This window comes from Bos mutus, chromosome 28 (assembly GCF_027580195.1).
Source record: "Bos mutus isolate GX-2022 chromosome 28, NWIPB_WYAK_1.1, whole genome shotgun sequence".
Taxonomy (NCBI): Eukaryota; Metazoa; Chordata; class Mammalia; order Artiodactyla; family Bovidae; genus Bos; species Bos mutus.
Window position 1 is genome coordinate 17,576,476 of NC_091644.1, and position 20,098 is coordinate 17,596,573.

The 20,098-nt window shown below is 51.2% G+C and overlaps 1 protein-coding gene and 1 long non-coding RNA gene across 14 annotated transcripts in view; one reads left to right on the forward strand and one right to left on the reverse strand.

The window, feature by feature from the left end:
* Positions 1-481: 481 nt before the first annotated feature.
* Positions 482-20,098, reverse strand: part of CHST3 (carbohydrate sulfotransferase 3) — a 38,284-nt gene continuing 18,667 nt past the window's right edge. For 2 of the 13 annotated variants that reach the window (XM_070364807.1, XM_070364814.1), the window contains 5 exons: positions 19,751-19,904; positions 18,683-18,895; positions 18,286-18,357; positions 7,953-8,174; positions 482-6,480 (listed from right to left, as the gene is read on the reverse strand). In XM_070364807.1, the coding sequence (XP_070220908.1) occupies positions 5,181-6,480; positions 7,953-8,092 (1,440 nt within the window). In that variant the 5' untranslated portion in view covers positions 8,093-8,174; positions 18,286-18,357; positions 18,683-18,895; positions 19,751-19,904 and the 3' untranslated portion in view covers positions 482-5,180. Of the gene's footprint in view, positions 6,481-7,952; positions 8,175-17,991; positions 18,159-18,285; positions 18,358-18,682; positions 18,896-19,750; positions 19,905-20,098 lie in introns of all 13 variants that reach the window. The other 11 variants (XM_070364812.1, XM_070364811.1, XM_070364808.1 and 8 more) reach the window with 11 other exon arrangements.
* The window catches only part of LOC138986122 (uncharacterized), a 46,328-nt gene continuing 32,676 nt past the window's right edge, over positions 6,447-20,098 (forward strand). Inside the window, exons 1-2 of the long non-coding RNA XR_011463018.1 lie at positions 6,447-6,597; positions 10,884-10,958. This is a non-coding gene — a long non-coding RNA (uncharacterized lncRNA). The remainder of the gene's footprint in view (positions 6,598-10,883; positions 10,959-20,098) is intronic.

Genomic DNA, 20,098 nt, shown 5'->3' on the forward strand with positions numbered 1-20,098 from the left:
AACTCCAAACTGTTATTGCCAGCTCTGACATTCTGGTAACATAAAGAACATTCACCTTCACCACAGGCCCTGCACGTATCCCTACTTTCCATGCCTTTCACCTCTCAGGAACAGGGAGCAGTTTCTGTGACTTGCTTCATGCTGGAAGCTACCCCTTTCCTACGGCTGCTAATTTTTTTTTGTTAATTTTTTTTTTTTTATTTGCCCCAACACCGCTTTATTGAGATATAATTGACGTATAAGTTTTCCTGTTAATTTTTACAACCTAATTGCTGCTGAGAATAAATACAAAGAGGACAGAGACACATTTCAGATTCTGCTTGTTGCGTGTTTTCATTTTTAATTAAATAATTCACATTCTGTTCTGCAAAGCAGATCCTGACTGGCAGTAGCCACCAGCTTTCTGAAGGCAACTCCTGTATTTTCAGGAGACTGTAGCCACGGCAAGAACATTGATGGCAAGGGGGCTGGGAGCAACAGGGCCAAGCAGGCTGAGCTACATGCTACATATACAGATGTGTGGACACATATGTACATACCAGGCCACCTATGGCCAGGAAAGGGGTATCCTGTACTACGTGGCCGTGAAATATGACATAAGGCCAAGATCTTGGCAAAAAAAGTTTGCAGGATCCAGGAGTGAGCAGGTGAATCAGGCAGATTTGGCCTAGAAAGTATAGATGAAATGGAGACTTTAGGGGGTGCCCCGTTCAAGCCCAATGTTAGAAGAAGCAAGATACATAGGTCATTTTATTTGACAAATAAATACAAATAAAATACCTGGTCCACAATATGGGCTAGGCCCTGAAGACGGCACCACATAATCTTGGAAACGCATAACTAATTAGTCCCCCATGCACAGTATGGAATGACAAAGGTCACAAGATCCTAGGATCTTGAAGTTCTTAAGGCATCTGTAGTTGCTAATTCTGCTTCATCCTTTTGAGGTAAAGAGCAGCTTCCACTCTTCCTGAAACCATGGTAGTTGAAAGACCACGTGGCTGCATTCAGGAAACCCTGGGCCTCCTCCCTCCCTTTCTAACTGGACCATGTCCTAGGACTCTTTCAGGCAAACCCATCAACTTTGGATCTCAGAGGATGCCTCTTCTTTAAATGTGAGCAGACTGACAAGACCCGCTTCTTCTTGGATCTCATCAGTCTGCACAAATTTAAAGGAGTATCCTCTGCAGGCATCTGTTCCCCCCATCCCCTCCCTGCCTCAGGGACACAGCCATCCAGTCTTCTGCTTCCATCCTTCATAATCCAGGGCCTCTTAAGGGACAGGCCCCACAGTCAGTTAACACAGGCCCAGGGCTGGAAGAGACCTTCAGGGTTAGGACTAGAGTATTGGATGCTTACACCTCGTGTCTGCTGCTTGGCCAAGCATACCTCTTCTGGGACACGGATTCCCTGGAGCTCATCTGGAGAGCAGAGGTGGAAAGATGTCATTGCAATGGGTTCGGTGGGACTTTTGCTCTTAAGGGTTTGGTCAGCAGCTGTCCCATCAGACCAGATTCTGGCACAGCTCCCAGGCTGAGGGTGCTGGCAGACAAACATTTTGTTTTTCTGTTTTTATTTTCAAGTGAGTACATCACATAAACAGACAAAAGGCTAGAATTTGCTTGTTTCTCTCCACCTTAGTGATAACTTGGTGATAACCCGCAGGAGCTGTGCTACAGAGCCCTGCACATCTGCACTTCTTACCTCTCTATGGGACTCAGGAATCCTGCCCCCTCCCAAATCCTGCTCCCATAGCCCTTTCCTCATGTCCTCATCCACTCCAAGATTTATAAACAAGGTCCAGAGGAAACGCCAGGAATGGGTAGCAGGGGTGACGCCCTGAGGGTGCTGGACACTGCCCTGTCTCACCAAGGCCTGGAATGTTCTGGGCTATTTTTATAGGCTGGGCTAAAGAGGTCTTCATGAAGAAGAAGAAAATGAGTAAACGCTCATTGCTGAATGAGCCTCTTGTTCTGAGGGAGCTGGTGGCTGGCAGAGGTGAGGCCTCAACACTCCCTGTCTCCAGGCAGGTGGGTGTTGCAGAGGGGAAGGCTCCGGTGTGAGGGGGGAGCACAGCGGGAACAGAAAAACAAACCAGGGCTGGCCTTGCTGGAAAACGAGGCACTGCCTCTCAGCCGGACCACTCTCCCTAACACAGCTCCCTGCTGGTAACACCTCAGGTGGGTCTCCAATCAGGTCCCAAGGAGTATAAAGTCAGTAATCACCCCACCCTGTCCTCCCTAAAACCCCAAGGGTTCCCAGAGCATTGCTGAGCCCAAGGCAACACTCAGGTGAGTTGTGTCTTATTTCAGACACGTGGGCAAAGGTAGTAATGCAGAAAGGGTCTTACTGTCATATCTTCAAATCAACAAGAGGGAAAAACCCAAGCTAAAAAAATACCCGGCAGCTGTCATGACTCCCATGCTCTCAGCTTTGTCCTCTGGTGTACTTTGAATTGTCTTGGAGTGTCCTTGTATACATGAAGTGAATGGCTTCTATTACTGTTGTCTTTCTTGATTTGGGTACAGCTTTGAGTCCCTGCAAATAATAAAATATTTTTCCATCTCTTCTTTGTCACAAAATAAATAAATTAAGTCAACCTGCAGTGTACAAATTGTCAATGTCCTGAGAAGTCCCAAAGGTCCATTCTCCACACAGTCCTCAGGACTCAGGGGTAGAGGCCTTAGCCCCAAAGGCATAGGAAGGAAAGAAGGAAGGAAGGAAGGAAGTCTGCTATCCACACTAGGAGAGCCCCAGGACCCAGGAAGGGTGCTGGATAGAGGTGTCTGACCCCCACCACCCCAAGTAAGGGACAGTGGAGGGAGCAGGGCAGGGGCTGGGGAAGAACGGCCAGCACTCTGGGCCTGCCAGAACCATCCTGGCACCACTCTGCCCTAGGATCAAGTTTTCAGAGCTAGAGTACCTTTGGACCCCAAATTAGAGCCAGTTCCCTGCACAGTTTATGCTTGGACTATAAAACCTAGAGATTTCCTTGATCGGTTGAATCCACGGTGATGGAGACCCAGGGCACTGATTGTAATGGATCCCACAAGATGGCCACTGTCCTCACCTTTTCAAAGCCTGGCTTTCCACCAGGATGCACCCCTCTCTTCCCTAGAGCAACCCCAGCTGGACTCAGATCTTGTATTTCCCTGCTGTCCATAATACTCGAAACAAAACTCAGCCCTCCAGGCTTGATAATGGGATGGATCTGATACAGAGGTTGTCCAGGAAATCAGAAACAGCCCTTAGTGAACTTCTGTTTCTTCCTGCAAGTTCTCAGGGGGTACTGAGTTCTACTCCCTGGTTTTGGGTGAGAGTGGGGAAAGGCTTCCGCTTTGGGGACATTTGGTGCTTGATCATAGGCTCCTGATCCCCCAGGAAATATGTTAGGGCTTGGGAGAGATTTTCAAATCTGGCCTCTTCTTGAGGAGGGGTGAGGACTGCTAATTTATGCTGCCTCGGACACTCAGCAAAGAACACTGGTGATTTCTGAGATCTGTTCCACATGGGTTCAAACAGAAAAGCCCGTGGGGCACTGTGGGCTGCCATGTGGCCAGCTAGGCTCTGATCCTTCTGGAGGAAGTTTCCTTCTCCTAATCCTCTGGCTCCAGCAGGATCTAAAATGCTCCCCACTGATCCTCCCAGCCCCACTCAAGGCCACAATGCTTCCAAGCAGCACTCCTGCAGAAACAAACCTGAAAATATAGCCACAAGAGACCAAACCATAAATAACTTAAAACACTCAGATCATCCCATGTTGAGCAACACTCTTCCCAGAGCCCTAAAGGAGGAATTCCAGACACCAACCACACAACCATGACAACCAACCATGTGGCTGACCTCGGTCCACTGTCTTCTCAGGGGAGGGGCTATCCTGATGTGACTTTTCCCCCAAGAGCGCTCTATACTTCCATTTGGGCCCTGCCCCACAGAGGCCTGGCTGGACATGACAGGACTCCTGAGCTGCCTTTTGTCTCCAGGGACCACAAATGCTCCTGCCACTCAGGCCTGAAGCAGCTTTCAAACATGGACATGCTCTTGGGGAGTCAACCAAGCTGGGACAGGGCCTTCAGGCTGCCATCACACGGGGGTCAGACACGCCAATTTAAAACATGCTGCCTACTAGCAGCAAGGACAGGAGGGAAGTAGCCATGAGAATCTAAGGGGGGCAGAGGCCATGCACTTAGCAGTTCTGTACCCATCATCCAGCCTCAGACTTACATGGGGAATAGGGTCATGGTTCACTCCCCCATCCTCCTGCATGCTGCAAGCTAATTCATTTGTCCTGTCCGACTCTTTGCAACCCATAGACTTTGGCCCGCCAGGGCCCTTTGTCCATGGGATTTTCCAGGCAAGAACACTGGAGTGGGTTGTCATGCCCTCCTCCAGGGGATCTTCCAGACCCAGGGATCCAACCGAAATCTCTTATGTCTCCTGCATTGACAGGCGGGTTCTTTACCACTAGTGCCACATGGGAAGTCCCTCCCTCATGCTCTAATAACTCTGAAAAGCTTTTTTTCTGTATGTATGTGTGCATGTATTTCTGTTTTTCTGTGTGGGGTGTGAATGTAGGTATGTGTCTTTATACGTATATTTTGTCGCTCTATATAGAGCTGATTTCACCTCTCCCCGTGACCCACTCAAATGCTACACTGGATCATGAAGAAATTCAGAAACCGAAAGGTTCACACTGAGTAAAGCAGGGGATCTGACTGTGGCTAGTTCATGTTGGAACCCCTTCCGGTTGTTAAATAGTTGTAGACCCTTGCCCACTAGGTCTACAGGCCATCTATGTGTTTCATGTATGTTTCTGTGTGTGTGTGTGTGAAAGAGAGAGAGAGACAGAGAGAAAGAGGGAGAGAGAGGGAGAGGAGAGAAAGAATTGTGAACAGGCCCGGGCCTGCCTGGGTCTGCTCAGGAGACGACAGTCCCTTAGGTCTGGGTTTGACAGCCCTCAAAAGGGCCAGCCACCGTCCTGTTCTCAGCGGGAAGCCCCGGGCCCACAGCTGCAGGGGAAGCGAGCTGGCTGGGGGCCTACTTCTACAGCGCAGGCGCGGCTTACGCCCGATGCGTCTTCCAGCCCACGCCCTGCGGCAGCGCCGCAGACTCCCCGCGGGCCTGGGTGAGGCAGGCAGAGCGGGACTTTCAACAGCAGGGGTGCTGGCACCCCGGGCCCCCTACGTGACCCAGAAGGTGCCGCGCTCCTCCAGCAGGCTGACGGAGCGGTTGGAGAGCGAGGCGGCATCCTGCACCGGCTTGTAGCCAAAGAGGCGCATGGCCGGGCCGCAGGCGGCCTGCACCACCTGCGCCAGCTTGAAGGGCATGCTGAAGCGCCACTTCTCAAACTGTTCCGAGGAGTTCTTCTGCGTGGAGTAGATGCCATCGTGGGCCGCTTGGGTGTTCTTCTGGATCCAGTCCTCCACCTGCGGGGTTAGGGGGATGCCTGCAAAGCGATACATCTCCTGGGCCTTCTGCAGCGGCCGGAGGGCCACGTCCTCGTAGCGCACCAGCATGTAGCGGCCCCGCAGCCAAGCCGGCTGCCTCAGGCCCAACTCGGCGGATAGGCGGATGCTCTCACAGTTGCCCTTCAGCCGCAGCACCTCCTCCTCCCTCAGCTGGTCCTGTCCCTTGGCCAGCCACTTCTTCCAGGTCTCGTACTTGTCCGCGAAGGCCACCATGCGGGAGGCCAGCACAGCGCGGGGGTCGCGCACCAGCTGGATGACGCGCAGGTCGAGACGGGGGTCCTCGGCCAGCGGCTGGAGGAACTCTAGTTGCCTGATGCGGACGGCCTTGATGGCCATATGCTCCTTGCGGCGGCAGGCTTCAGCGGCCAGTGTCATGTTGAGAGGGCCACAGCGGCGGTTCTTGCAGGGATACTTCTCGAAGACCTTCTTGACGAGGGGCGTGCAGACGGGGTCCTCGCAGAGGGAGCGGCTGGAGCCCCGGCGGAACACGAACTGGGTCAGGTGGTCCTCGGGCGCCGGGATGATGAAGTGCTCCAGGATGTACAGGTCGCACAGGAAAAGCTGCTTGAGCACGTCGCGGTAGACCAGGGCTGAGCCCGCGGCGTTGGCGCCACCCTGCTCGAAGGACACCGTGCGCTCGATGTGCCACAGTGGCTCGAAGAGGTAGAAGATATTGCCCTGCTGATTGAAGAACTCACCCACAAACGAGGAACCAGTGCGAGTAGTGGCCATGAGGAGCACGTGGCGCCGGGGCGGGGCCTCGGCGGGTGGGCGGGGTTCCAGCTGCTCCCACTCCTCTTCCGCCTCCAGCATCTGCTCCTCCTCGGCCTCCTCTGCTGGCTCCATGCCCAGTTGCAGACTGAGGTTTCGCAGGCGGCTCTGCAGCTGCAGGAAGGCCGAATCCAGCTCACTCAGTGACAAGAGGGATGCGTTCTCGGCCAAGACCAGGGCTGGGTCGGTGCTATTGGCATCTACCAGGGATTGGGGGATCTGCTTCAGCTTGTCTGAGACCCTGTGAGAGCAAAGGGATACCGGGATCAGTGATTGACTGGGGACTCCATCCCCTGTGCCACCCTAAGGAGCGTCCCAGGATGACCACCCAGAAGCTGACGTTGAGGCAAGGATTTGAGTAAGTAGTTTATCTGGGACATGATCACAGGGGGAATGGGTAGCGACTTGAGAAGGAAAATAGCTGTGGCCAAATTGCTCTGCCAGGGGAACCCCAGGTGACAGTGTAGACAGAGCACACCTCAGGATTCCCTCACCCAGGGGATGTGAAACTGCCAGGTGGCCTTGGCTGAAGGCTTCTCCCAGAGGTATTTACTCCCCAGGACTTCTGGCTTGCCAGTGTGCAGGTGGAGAGTTGCAGGGGCTTGCAGCAGGACCCAGTAGGCACAGACTGGAATAGTCCATGCTGAGGAACCCAGGGAGGGCACCAGCATAATGCCTACTAGCCAGCTGAATTCCTAATCTGCCGATTTTGGTTGATGCTTCTGTGCAAGGGTTGTGCCTGAGGGAGAAGGTCTATAAATCTTTCCATGTATAGCAGGCTCACTAACAGGGCCACTGCACACAGTGGTACACTCCCAATCTATGCATCCTACGTGTAGCCTATGAGAGTGCACACCCCTGGAGTTGAGCAGTACACAACCTGGGTGGCTGAACATGGTAGCCCTGCTGACAAGAGTATCTGTACCAGAACCCTGCCTCATAGTCATCCATGACTTTATTTGGTTACACCAGATCTTAGTTAAGGCATGTGGATCTTTAGTTGCAGCACGACGGATCTAGTTTCCTGACCAGGAGTAGAACCCCAGAGCCCCTGCACTGGGAGAACAGAGTCTTAATCACTGGACCAGCAGGGAAATCTCTCATCCATGACTTTGGATTAGTATAGGAAATATGCTGTTAGTGTGAGGTATCATCCTAGGCCAGGAAGTTAACTAATCATAATAGCAACAGCCAGTAAGCACAGGATACCAACTGTGTGTTAGACACTGGGCTAAATGCTTTTACATTTTATTTAATCTTTACAACAAAGCAGGCCCCATTGTTAGCCACATTTTAGAAGAGGAACTTAAGGCAGAAAAGTGAAATGATTTATCTAAGCTGTCACAGCTAGAAAGGACCAGACTCATGGGAATTCCCTGGCAATCCAGCAGTTAGGACTCTGTGCTTCCACTGCAAGGGGCATGGGTTCCATCCCTGGTCAGGAAACTGAGATCCTGAAAGCTGCATGCTGTGGCCAAAAAAAAAAGGGCGGTCAGAATCAGGATTCCAACTCAGGATGCTTGAGTCCAGAGTCCAAGTCTTACTGCTGTGCGGTCATGAGGACGTGGATATGACCTGCCTGGGCACAGGAGGGGCTTGGTGATGGCTGGCTGAAGGATTGCCTTTCTTGGTCCACAGAGAGAGCCCTGCAGCCACCTCTCTGCCCCCACCCATCCCACCTGGATAAGGAAGACTTGTGTTTGCATCCCTCACCTTGATATGATTTTATTTTCCTTTTCAATGAAGACAAAAACCACCACCACAAAAGCCAGGAAAAGGGCATATTTGCTCCTCATTCTCAGGCTGTGCAGAAAATGTCGGCAGTCCTGGGGCAAAGACAATCCTTTCTCCATGGGGCAGGGTGGGGCCGTGGGCACTCAGCTCAGGGGCACCACTCAGGACGTGGCTCGTCCTTCCCGTGGGGGACACCTGGTCCTGTGGAGAGATGGGCAGTCAGGACACCCTTGTCTATAGTTGAGAACAAATAGGAGCTTTTCCACCAGATGTTTGGGGATCCCAGCCCTGTTTAGCAGCCAGAACTCCAGACCCACTCTCCCAATGGACTGTGCCCCAGAAACTTGAAATCAGGTCATTTAAAATGTTAACGAACCTTCTGATTCATCCATGTAACTTCCATCAAATTTATGCTTTGACCTTATGAGTCAAAGGCAAAAGTACAAACAGAATACTCCTTGCAGTATGTGTTTGCAATAGCAAAAAAGTACAAACATCTAAATAAAAAAATGATGGATTATTATGCAGCCACAAAGAATGAGATGGATCTACTAATGCTGATATGAATAATCTACTATATATAGTTATATATAATGTGTAGATGTTATAGATAAGCGAGCTGCAGACATAGTCTGCATATAGGATAGAGTTTCTTAGCACTATTGACGTTTTTCAAAATTAGCTTTTACTGGGGTACAGTTGACTTAGAATGTTAATTTCTGCTGTACAGCAAAGTGAATCAGTCATACGTATATCCACTTTTTTAAAGATTTTGTTCCCATATGCTCTCCTTATTAGTTATCTGTTTTATAGATAGTAGTGTGTGTATGTCAATCCCAATCTCCGAATTTATCCCTCCCCCTCTTTCACCCTTGGTCATGATAAGTTTGTTTTCCACATCTGTGACCCTGTGCTTTGTAAGTTCCTTTGTACCATGTTTTTAGATTGCACATGGAAGCTGTATTAGCTGATATTTGTCATTCTCTGTCTGACTTCCTCAGTATGATAACCTCCAGGTTCATCTATGTTGCTGCAAATGGCATTATTTTGTTCTTTTTTATGTCAGCACTGTTGACATTTTGGATCAGATAATTCTTCGTTGTGGGGGCTGTCCTGTACATTGTAGGATGTTTAGTGGCATCCTTGGCCTCTACTCATTAAATACCAGTAGAGTGTCCTCTGCTCAGCTGTGACAATCAGAAATGTCTCCAGACATTGACAGATGTCCTCTGGGTGAGGGGGAGTGGGTAGGGAGGGGTGGGGTGGTGCAAAATCATCCCAGGTTGAGAACTTCTGATGCAGGATGAAAAAAAATTAAGGGAGAGAAAAATATAAATGCTAGATACAAGTGGACTGTGACGGCAGGGAGACACGAGGCCAGTAACAGGAATGGGTAAGTCAGGAGAGGAGGGTGAGGTGAGTCTCAGCATTTACTGCGTAGCATTGTGCACTATTAGAAATTTTACCATGTGGATGTATAAATTTTACCATGTGGATGAATAAATGTTTTAAAATTAACTAAAGGTTTTCCACCATACCATGTGAATTTTAGCAAAATCCTTCATACGGCCTTGGCCTTCAGGTCTCAGCTTCGTGGGGCAGCTTCCTCCTGGATAGGTTAGGGCCCCCTTGGCCCCACCGCATTATGACCTGAGACTCTGTCATAAAGCACACCCACTTGAAATGACTTGTTCAGTGCTGACCATCTCTTTGTGGAGGGCAGGCAGTTGTCTGGGCCCCTCACTATCCCTTAGTACTGGGCCAGGCACACAGGAGACACATGCATGGCTGCTAAATGACAGAATGGTTAAAGGAATAAATGACTCCTAACTGAAACTGTATATATTTTTAAAAGCCAGAGCAAATACACCATTGCCCAGTGCAGCCTGAATCACCATTGCTTTCATTTATCCTCACCATCAAACACATACCTGTACCCCAAGCCCCCAGATTCCAGCACAACCCCCTCTTCCGAAAGTCTCTCTGTTTCTCCACAAGGACTCTCATCCATGGGAAACAGTCTGCTATAAGTTTAGAAAAGTGTTATTGTGACCTTGTGCATCCGGGAGCATCCTTCTTTCTGGGAAAGATGAATTTTTTCCAAGCTGATATTGACGCTGAGGAGTGGGAGGGCTGAAAGGAGGGTCCCCAGGCTGCAGCTTCATCATACAATGGAAGTGGTTTTAGGGACAACCAGAAAATCTACCCTCTGGGGAAAGCAGTGAGACTCGGGTTCTGCTTATGAGAAGACAGATGTGTACCCTGGCAGCCAAAGCGGAGGGCCTCAGCTGTGCAGGGCAGAGCGGTGGGGGAGCTGGGGGGGGCGCAGCAGGCAGCTCACCCTGGCCAAAGGACAGGGTGCTTTGGGAGTATAGGTGGATGGACATGAGCCAGGAGGGAAGAGGGCTGCAAGGCCAGTTCAAGGGTAACTGAATATTCTTGCCTCTTCCTAATTCTTCTGGGCCATTTCCATGCACTTATTAAATATCTCCTGAGCACCTACTATGTGCCAGTCTAGGCACTACATCCCACAGCAGGGAACAAGCAGACCCCACCCATGCCCTCATGGGACTTATACTCTGGTTTAAAGAGCCAACTAGAAGGATATGAGTTGATGAAATTTGTTGAAATTTATAAAGTTACTACTCTGTGCCTAGTAGCATGCCAAAGACTTGATTTGTATTTCCTCATCCCACAAAAGCCCTGTTAGATAGTGACCCATTTTACAGATGAGGAAACTGAGGTTGAGAGAGATTAAATAATTTGCCCAAGTTTCCTCCAGCAACAGCCTGATTGCCGCTCCCAAATCTAAGTCATTCCAGCCTCTCGAGGTTCCACAGTGACACCCCCGCTCCACAGCACATATGATTGGACTTTGCAGTTGATGGCGTGTCTGTCTCTCATTCCTAGGCTACAAGTTCTCTGAAGTCCAGACCAGCATCTAGAACAGCACCTGCCATGTACCCACTGCCCAGCAAGTTCCTGGTAAGTCAGCTCACTGAAGCTGCTGACTGGCAGGCAGTCAGCATGTGTTTGCAGAACTCTGGGCAGGGCTGTGTTCCTCACTCACCCAGTTTAGCCTGTGGTGTGTGAGGCCGCCTGTCCTGCTAGGAGGGTGAGACCCAGTACTGAGTGCAGAGCACAGAGGATTGAAATATTGGCTTTCTTCCCTCTAGGCTCTCAGCAGAAAGGGCCCGGATCTGATGATGTGAGGGAAGCAAAGGAGCTAGGACCAGAAGTCCTGGGTTCTTGTTCTTCCTGCTTGTCTAACATGCTGTGTGACACTGTATAAGTGACTTAACCTCTCTGGGCCTCAGTTTCTTTACTGGTAGCATGAAAAGGGTGGTTCCTGCTGTATAATATTGCTCTGAGGAGCAGTATCTGGTGCATGGAGAGGGAGAAAAAGCAGGCATAGGGCACAGGGAGTTGTGTTGGCTGTCCTCTCTCTTCTGGGTCTAACATTTTTGGTACAGTTTACAAAGTTGACTGTGTTGATGACAAAGATCCTGAACCTTCTCCTCCCTTCCCTTCCAGGAAGTGTTTCTATTTTTGACTTGCTGTCCCAGCCCCCTTAGCCCCTGAATAATACAGGGTTCCTGAGAACCTTGCTGACATTGCCCTAAAAGGAAGACACGAGGGTGAAAACTCCCTCCAGATGAAATCCCAGGCAGGCTGTTGGCTCCTCGGCCCTGGTCCAGGCAGGCTGCCCCTAGGGTTAGCTTTGGAAGGCCAGCAGGCAAATGGGCGGTCAGGAGAGGGTGGTTTAGAGATCCCCAGACCCAGGAGGTAGCAGAGGGTCACAGATGCCAGGTCACAGGGTCATGGGGGATGGCCGAGATGGGGGTCATGCACGTGGCCTGCAGGAGGCCCTTTGCAAGAAGTGTGTCCGTGATATCTGCGACACTGGACAAACCCTCCCTAGAGCTGTGGTATCCGCCTTGCTTAGCTCATGGGAAGAATGAAAAATTCTTCCTTTTCTTGGCAGATGCCATCTCTGGGGGAGTACTCGATACCTTTCTTCCCCTCAACACCCAGCAGTAACGCAATAGCCAAAGGAAAAGGTGGTATCCCCCTGCTGGGATGCCAGCAGAGGTCACACTGCCAGGGCAGCAGGGCCAGTGGTGAAGGCCAGGGGCACATGCCGGCTCAGCCTTGCCTGAATGCAGGGGAGCAGGGCAGCTGTCCTGGGCCCAGTTAAACTCAGGACTCAGCTCAGAGTCCCTCCCTGCCCGCTGACCTAATGTGGACCGTCTCCCTTCTCCCTGTCCCTTTTAGCACCTTGCTTGCTCCCTTCTTGGATGGAAATGTGCTTGTTCACTGCCTGTTTCAGCCACTGGCGTGTGAGCTCCCTCTGTATCCCTGCTCCGTGTGCTCCAGGCACAGTAAGTGCCTCTGTAGAATGAATAGTTGAATGCTTTTTCCGAAGAATTTAGCCCACTGTGAGATGCTCAGTCATTCTAAGTTGATGGAAAATACAAAGAGAAAGAAGAAAAAGCCACTGTTCCCTATCTGAGCGAAGCAGGTCTATGCTGTGGCCTGTGCTGCATGTGTGCACTGAGTATTGCTGATGTTTAGTCGCTCAGGCGCGTGCTACTCTTTGTAACCCTATGGACTATAGACTGCCAAGCTCCACTGTCCATGGGGTTTCCCAGGCAAGGATACTAGTGGGCTGTGCGCTGAGTGCCCCCCAAACAGGGACCGAGTGGATACTACATGCGTACACTACGGGAGTGTGCTACAAGCGTGTACTGCGGGCCAGCCTTTGTGCTTGGGGCTTCACATATGTTAGTCTCGAATTGTCATGACAATCTGGGATACCCTTTTGAGGATAAAGAACCTCGGCCTGTGGCTTTCAGTTCTGTCTCCCCAGCTACGTGGTAGTAGCAGGGAGGGCAGAAAACAGCAGAGGCAGCCCAGGCAACCCCAGTGAGGGAGCCCTGGAAAGAAAGCAGGCGGTGATCTGAGGCCCTACACTCCAGGCACTGGCTTCCCTACCCTGCTCTCCCCTCGGGGCCCTTTCTGCTCAGGCCTCCCTCGTGACCTGGCAAAGGGCCCTCAGCAGAGAACAGTTTTGTACTTGGATGGCTTCCTCCCGTGGAGGAGGTGGGATCCAAGACTCTGCTGTGAATGCTGCTCTGATAAGGGACGGGCCCTGCCAGACATTGCATCAGGCAGCAAAGCTCCACTCCCCTCGCTTGGCTCGCTCTGGGCCAAGAGCACAGTGGGGATCAGGGCCTCTGCTGTGGCAGGCTCTGCTTACAGCCTTTCCGCCGGCAGGAGGAGGAGCTGCCTGGGCTGAGGAAGGCCAGGGGCTGAGACGGAGGAGGGTCCTGGGCAGAGACAGGAGCAGTGAAGCCCATTGTGGGGAAACTCTGAACCTACTCATGAGCTGCAGCCCTGGGGGCCGGGAGGTACCCTGACCATGCCAGGTGCCCAGACACCTAGGAGGGGAGACCTTGGAAGGGCTTCCATGAGTGGCTCTAGATCCCCTTGAGTGGAGGCAGGGGGCAGGGCCAGGAGAAGGAGCACGCATGCTCAGAGGCGATCTCTGCTGGGAGGATGCAGGAGTCCATCCAGTGGCCTGTCCAGATGAGGTTCTGTTTCGTGTAAGGATATCCAGAGATGGATATCCAACTTAGTGGGCTGTCCAACTTAGTGTCTGACAGGAGAGTAAATGCCCAAGTGCCATTACATGAACCAGGGATGGAAGGAAGAAGAGAAGGCATGAGAGAACGAGGAAGTAGATGGGGGCCTGGCTGAGGGATGCTCCCCTGCACAGCCTGGGGGTGTCATTCCTTCCCAAATCCCTCCTGTTCCGGGACTCCAGCTTCCTCTCCTAAAAACAAACCATCTAAAACTTTCTTATGGGCACATGTCCAGCCTCAGCCAAGACAGAGCCAGAGCAGACACTCCCAAGTTGGAGGTGTGTATCATCTGAGCAACAGTGGACATCTAAGAGCTTATGAGAAGCCGTGGGCCAGAGCCATGGGATGGACCAGAGGGCTGAGGGCTAGCCTGGGGTGGTGGTGGGCGTGGGGGTTGCCACAGACTCTCAGGGAGCCATCTCTGGAAGGACAGACCCCCGCGGCCCCTCAGCCCTGTTTTCCTGTGTGAGGATGTGGGGGAGAGTGCTCTCTACCCTCATTTGACACAGTCACTTCATCAGGGCCTGCTCAGCTGTGTGAGAAACACATTTTGTGGAAAACGCTGACAGCTGCATGGATACAGGGCCCCAGAGAATAGTCCCCACCCCCCTATCAGCAAAGGTACTTCCCGTGTCTCTCACGCTGGCCGTGGGCCAGGTCAGTGCCGAACCACTGCTCTAGGCTTTCTAGCCCTTGCCTAGTCAAGGGTTGCAGCAGAGGCTGGTGTCCAGGATGCCCACAGCTGTGCAGCCGGGCAGCCAGGTGAAGAGTCAGTTGGCTTGTTTGGAACTGACCTCTATGTGAGCTGAGACTCATGGCCCAGGATGTGCACCCAGCCTTGGGAGTCCAACGTGTGAGAAGCGCCTTGAGTGTCTCAACAGACGGGGCTGGTTGAGGCAGTGCACTGGCCCAATGAAAGCAAGCCATGCAGGGGTTAAAAACGCTGATGCACAGCTGCAAAGATGGAATATTGAGTGATGATTCTTTACACTTTCTACCTTTTTGTATTTGACTTTTTGACAACCATACCTAAACCACTTTAATTAAAAAATTTAAAAATCTAATCTAAAGCTTAAAAAGAGAAATGTAAAGTTACTTTGGAAATGGTGTGGGAAATGCACTGAGGAAGGAAGGACTGGAGGCTGGGAGACCAGGCTGTCCCTTTTGCGCAGGTCCAGGAGAGGGGAGGTGGTCTGAGCAAGTGGGGAGAGCGTGGAGGAGAGGAGGGAGGGACACACGGGACCTTAAGGAAGTCAGTGTGGGGCCTGTGACGTGCACAGCGTACATGAGCCTGAAGGACGGCATGCTTAGGAGGAGAAATACGCCAGCCATGAAAGGACACGTCCCATATGCTTCTGGTGGTAAAGAACCCGCCTGCCAATGAAGGAGATGCAGGTTCAATCCCTGGGTAGGGAAGATCCCCTGGAGGAGAGCATGGCAACCTACTCCAGGATTTATGCCTAATCTCATGGACAGAGGGGCCTGGCAGGCTATGGTCCCAGGGTCACAAAGAGTCAGACACGACTGAAGCAACTTAGCCCGCACGCATGCACTTGAGGTGCCTAGAGGAGCCAAATCAGAGAGACAGAAAGGAGAAAGGTGGTTGCCTGACCCTGGGAGTTAGTATTCAATGAGGACACGGTGTCAATTTGGGCAAATGAAAAAGTTCTGGAGATAGACTGTGGTGAAGGCTGCACAACAGTGTGAATGCACTTAATGCCTCGGAACTGTGCACTTAAAAACGGTTAAATAATACATTTTATGGTATGTCTGTTTTCCATAGGGGAAAAAAGTGAATTTATAAACAATAGGCAGGGGAAGGAGGGCAGCGGAGGACTCCGGGAGGGTCTGTTGTTCATTCCTTGGACAGCAGCCCCGTATTGTGCTGTGCCCACAGCACCTGGCATGAGGCAGGGCTCGTAATGTTTGTGAGGCGAATGAATTGATTCATAACTGTCTCTAAGAGTTGGCTGTGGTTTCTCGTAGTTTTTCTTCCCCCATGCTACATGCCAATGCAGGAGACGTGAGACTCAGGTTCAGTTGATGGGTTGGGAAGATCCCCTGGAGGAGGGCATGGCAACCCACTCCAATATTCATGCCTGGAGAATGCCATGGACAGAGTAGCCTGGTGGGCTACAGTCCATAGGGTCGTACAGAGTTGGACAGACAGAAGCAACTTAGTGTGTGCGTGCACACACACACACACACACACACACACACACACATATATATATATAGAAAGGGAGAGAGACAGACAGACAGACAAGACAGCCTGGAAAAGCCTGAACAAATCATACAGGGACTCTCTCCACAACTGTGGCTTCTCTTGACTTCTTTGCTTTTACACGTTGACCTTGATGCCCTGTGACCTTAGGAAAGGAACTTAAACTCGATGGTCTCACTATTTGTCAGTGGGACACTTACAGCATCTATTGTACACTCAGTGGTCATGAGGAACCCAATGAGAAGATGCTAGTGCAGTGCCTAACCCAAGCCCAAGTCATGATAAATGGTCCTACTTAGGAACCGCTCACCCTGTCTTTAAAGGTACAGCAGATTCTGTGGCTTGTGATTTGGTGGTGAGTACTGGATTGGTTGCAGTCGGGTGGGGTCTCAGTCTCCTACAAATACCAGGGTGAAGGAAAGTGATGACCTTACCACAGCTAGAAGTGTCCCTCAGGCAGAGCCAATATCCTCTCATTTATGGACAGCATTTGGCCCTGGGCATCTTATCCTCACTGTCAGCCTCATCTGGGGATAAACGTGCTGACTTTCCCTGTCCCAGGTACTATAGTCAGCCCCGAAGCAGCAGAGAAGCTGGAGAGAGACCCAGAAAGACAACAGGCAGAACCCTTAAGGATGCTCCCTCCCCAGCTTCCCTGTAGATCAGCGCTGCTCACAAATTCCACACGCCCCGCCTGGCCAGGAAGCTCTGAGTGTGCTGATGAGAGTGTGGTTGCAGAATGACAGGAGCCTGGGGTACAGGGGATCCCTGTGGAGGAGCCGGCTCCACTCTGGCTGCAGTGAACAGAGGCAGGAGGCCTCAGAGCTGTCAGGCTGGGGTCAAGTTGAATGCCAGTGGATTTTGCCCCCAGGACATAAATCATGCTGTCGGCAGCAGCTCAGGCCAGAGCCTTATACAAAGCAGCTTGACTTTCCAGCTCTCGTTGTACTTGCCTTCAGCAGTGCAAGTCTGAGAGGGTGTTTCTTTTGGAAAGGTCCAAGGGAAATCTGTCCTGTACCCTACCCCACCAATCAAGAAAAACATGGCTCTTGCCCTAAAAGTGCAGAATGTCAGAACTGGAAAGGGCTTGGAGATTTTCTTACCTACCGTTCCTCATTTTTCATCTGTAGCCATTCAGGCTCAGAGAGGGGAAGTGCTTCACGAAGGCATGACTGGATAGTGATGATACTTGAACCACTACAAGGTCTCCTGCCTCCCAGGTTAGTGATGGCCCTGCCCAACTTTATCACCCTGACTCTCATAGCTTCGCCCATCAAGAACCTCCAGCACAGGGTTGTCAGATAAACAGTACACATTCCACTCAGCAGTCCTATGCCCGGGGCAGACATCACTGATCAGTCATTGTCTTCTTTTCAGCTGAGACTAGATGTGGCCTCACACGCCTTCTCAGTGCAGTGCCAATCCATTAGAGCTGGCGTGTGAGATCAAATCAGCTTGCCTTTCCAACTTTATGGGATCCTTCCTGGCTACCAAACACAGTTCCTTACCACCCTTTGGTTTGCCATTCTGCCATCTGACATCACCCCCCAGTGCCAGCCAAGTTGCAAGCCTCCTCTTAAACAAACCCTCCATCTGAACATGCCTTGTAGATCTATCCTCCAAACCTTTGATCTAGCACATAAAACCCTTTCGGGTTTCCTGGTGGCTCAGTGGTAAAGAATCCACCCACCAATGTAGGAGATGCAGGTTAGATCCCTGGGTTAGGAAGATCCCCTGGAGAAGGAATACTAACTCCAGTATTCTTGCCTGAGAAATCCAATGGACAGAGGAGCCTGGTGGGCAACAGTCAACGGGGTCGCAAAGAGTGAGACATGACACAGCAGCTAAACAACAGTAACAGTAAAACCCTTTACTGAACAAAAGCACATATTATAATTAATGGTGAGGTCACTAAGAATAGTTAAAGCATCAAATGGGGGAGCAAAAAGTACTTTTGAAAAGAACTGCAATGGATACAAGGTTCTTATGATTCCACCTTCCTCCCTCGCTTGGCTTTTGCTTTCATGAACGAGAGTAGAGGTAGAGTTACAGAGAGCCTAGGACACTGCACAGAACTGCTGCCAATCCATCCCACACCATGGCTGGCAAAGCTCTTCACACGGCTAATTTTATATTCTTACTCACATACCTTTATATGTTTTCATGAATAAGAGCCAAAACTTTAAAAGTCTTAGGGCTTTCCTACAAAATGTTTCTTGGGTTTTGGGAAAACTTGGGCAAGTCCATAGGAGTGTGCCTTGAGTGTGAACATAATCTGCCATGGGTATTACAGCAGGGAAGGTTGAGGTCAGCTGCCTAAAGAAAGCATATAAAGGGCAAATCAAAATGGGGCGTGGTCCATTAGATTGAAGAACAAAATGTTCTTTAATATTCTGTGTGGGTGAAATTCTGGGCAAACAACTGGCAGAGACTTGGTACTCACCAGGTACCCACATGCTCTTTGCCTTCCCCAGCCCCTCTTGCAATTAGGTTGGGCCAGTGACCAGGTTTTGACCTGTGGGGATGGAGATAGGTTAAAGTGATGTCAGTCACTTGAAATCCTGGTCCTTAAATTGATCCCAGACACCCCCCGGGTCCTGTCTTCTCTTGCTATGGCAAGACTGGAGGCCACATGTTCCAACTGGCTTACTGCAAGGTGGAAGCGGCCCAGATCCTGAGCTGCTGCTCAGAAGCCACCCTGCCTGCATCAGATGGGATGCAAAATGAGCCTTTTTGTACGGCTGAGCCACCATGACAGGATTTCTGAGATGACTGGAAGAGAAAAAATCTCTCAGTACCTAGGCCCAGGATCCCCTTCCTGCTTTCTCCCACTGACTGACCTTCCTAAGGAGACTTCGAACCTTTCTGCACCTGGAGACTGTCCATGCAAGGGACAGATGGAGAGAGGGGAATTTCTTTTGCTGCCTGGTTTTTTCCCCCAGTCCTGCTGTCTTCAATGCAGAGGACACAGAATTTGGATCCTCCAGGGTAGTCCTCAGTCCCACAGTTTCCTCCAAGCTCCTTGCTGTTAACAGCAGGAAGGGACTTTATTCCTAGCAAAAACAACAACAGAAAAATCAGAAACCCAGCCTCTTCTCTTTTTCACCAGGGAGTTCTGCCTGCCCTCCCAGCACCAGCTCTGTGGGGGAGGAAGGGGCAGGAGAGAGGGCAGCCCCGGGGTCTTAGCCCACACTGACTACTGCTATTGTCTGGGCTGCTCCATGGCTGCCAAGGAGCCCATCTGTATCCAGCCCCTCCTGGAAAGGAGAGGCGGAGGCTGAGGGTGGGGAGAGAGGTCCAGGCTATCGATAGCTAACTGCTCCGAGGACTAAACACAGGCCCCATACTTGCAATCAGTCTTGGCTTGAGTGCCAGCTCTCCCATTTGACGATGATTTAGTCACTAAGTCATATCCAACTCTTGCGACCCCATGGACTGTAGCCCGCCAGGCTCCTCTGTCCATGGGATTCTCCAGGCAAGAATACTAGAGTGGGTTGCCATTTCCGTCTCCATTTATTTAAGCTCTCCCATTTATTCTCTAGTAATTTTAGGGAAGGTATTTAATCACTCTGAGCCTGGGTCATCCCCACAGGGTTGTCATGAACATCAGCTAAGCTGGTGTGAGGCTCTGAAAATAGAGAGGACGGCACACAGGCTGGTTGTTATTACAGGCTTGCACCAGTATGCGCCTGAGCCTGTCTGTGCTGACTGCACCGCTGGTTCACCCTCTGCGTGTACATCTCCCCCACAGCTGGGCTGTAGGCTGCTGCAGGGGATGGACACTGGCTGATTCCCTTCGCCTTTCCCTACAGAACCAGCCCAGAAAACTCTGGCCTGCTCTAGCTTTGCGGCTGCTGTTACTACTGGCCAAGCCTCTCCTTTGTAGCATGATTTGGAGGGACGCTTACCTAATGCATCAGGCCCCAGGCCTAGACACACCTGGGCAGGACGGTTGCCAGTTTTAGGCTTCTCAGCTGGGAGGGCAAGTCAGTTGCAGTTCCTGGGCCAAGTCGATCAGTTGGAAGTGACTGCGTGGAGCGCCGCGTTTGCAAAGGTCGATCTCTGCAGGAAGAGAGTATGGTGACTGCTTGGTGATATCTGCCGTGTCTAGAGGGGTAGCGTGCTGCTACGCATTTGCTGACTCTGCCTGAGCACTGCATTTCGGCCCTGACAGCACGTGAGAGTTATCTGGAGTTTCAGAAATTACTGAGGCCGGGGTCCCACCTCTAGAGATTACAATTGAGTTGGTCTGGGTA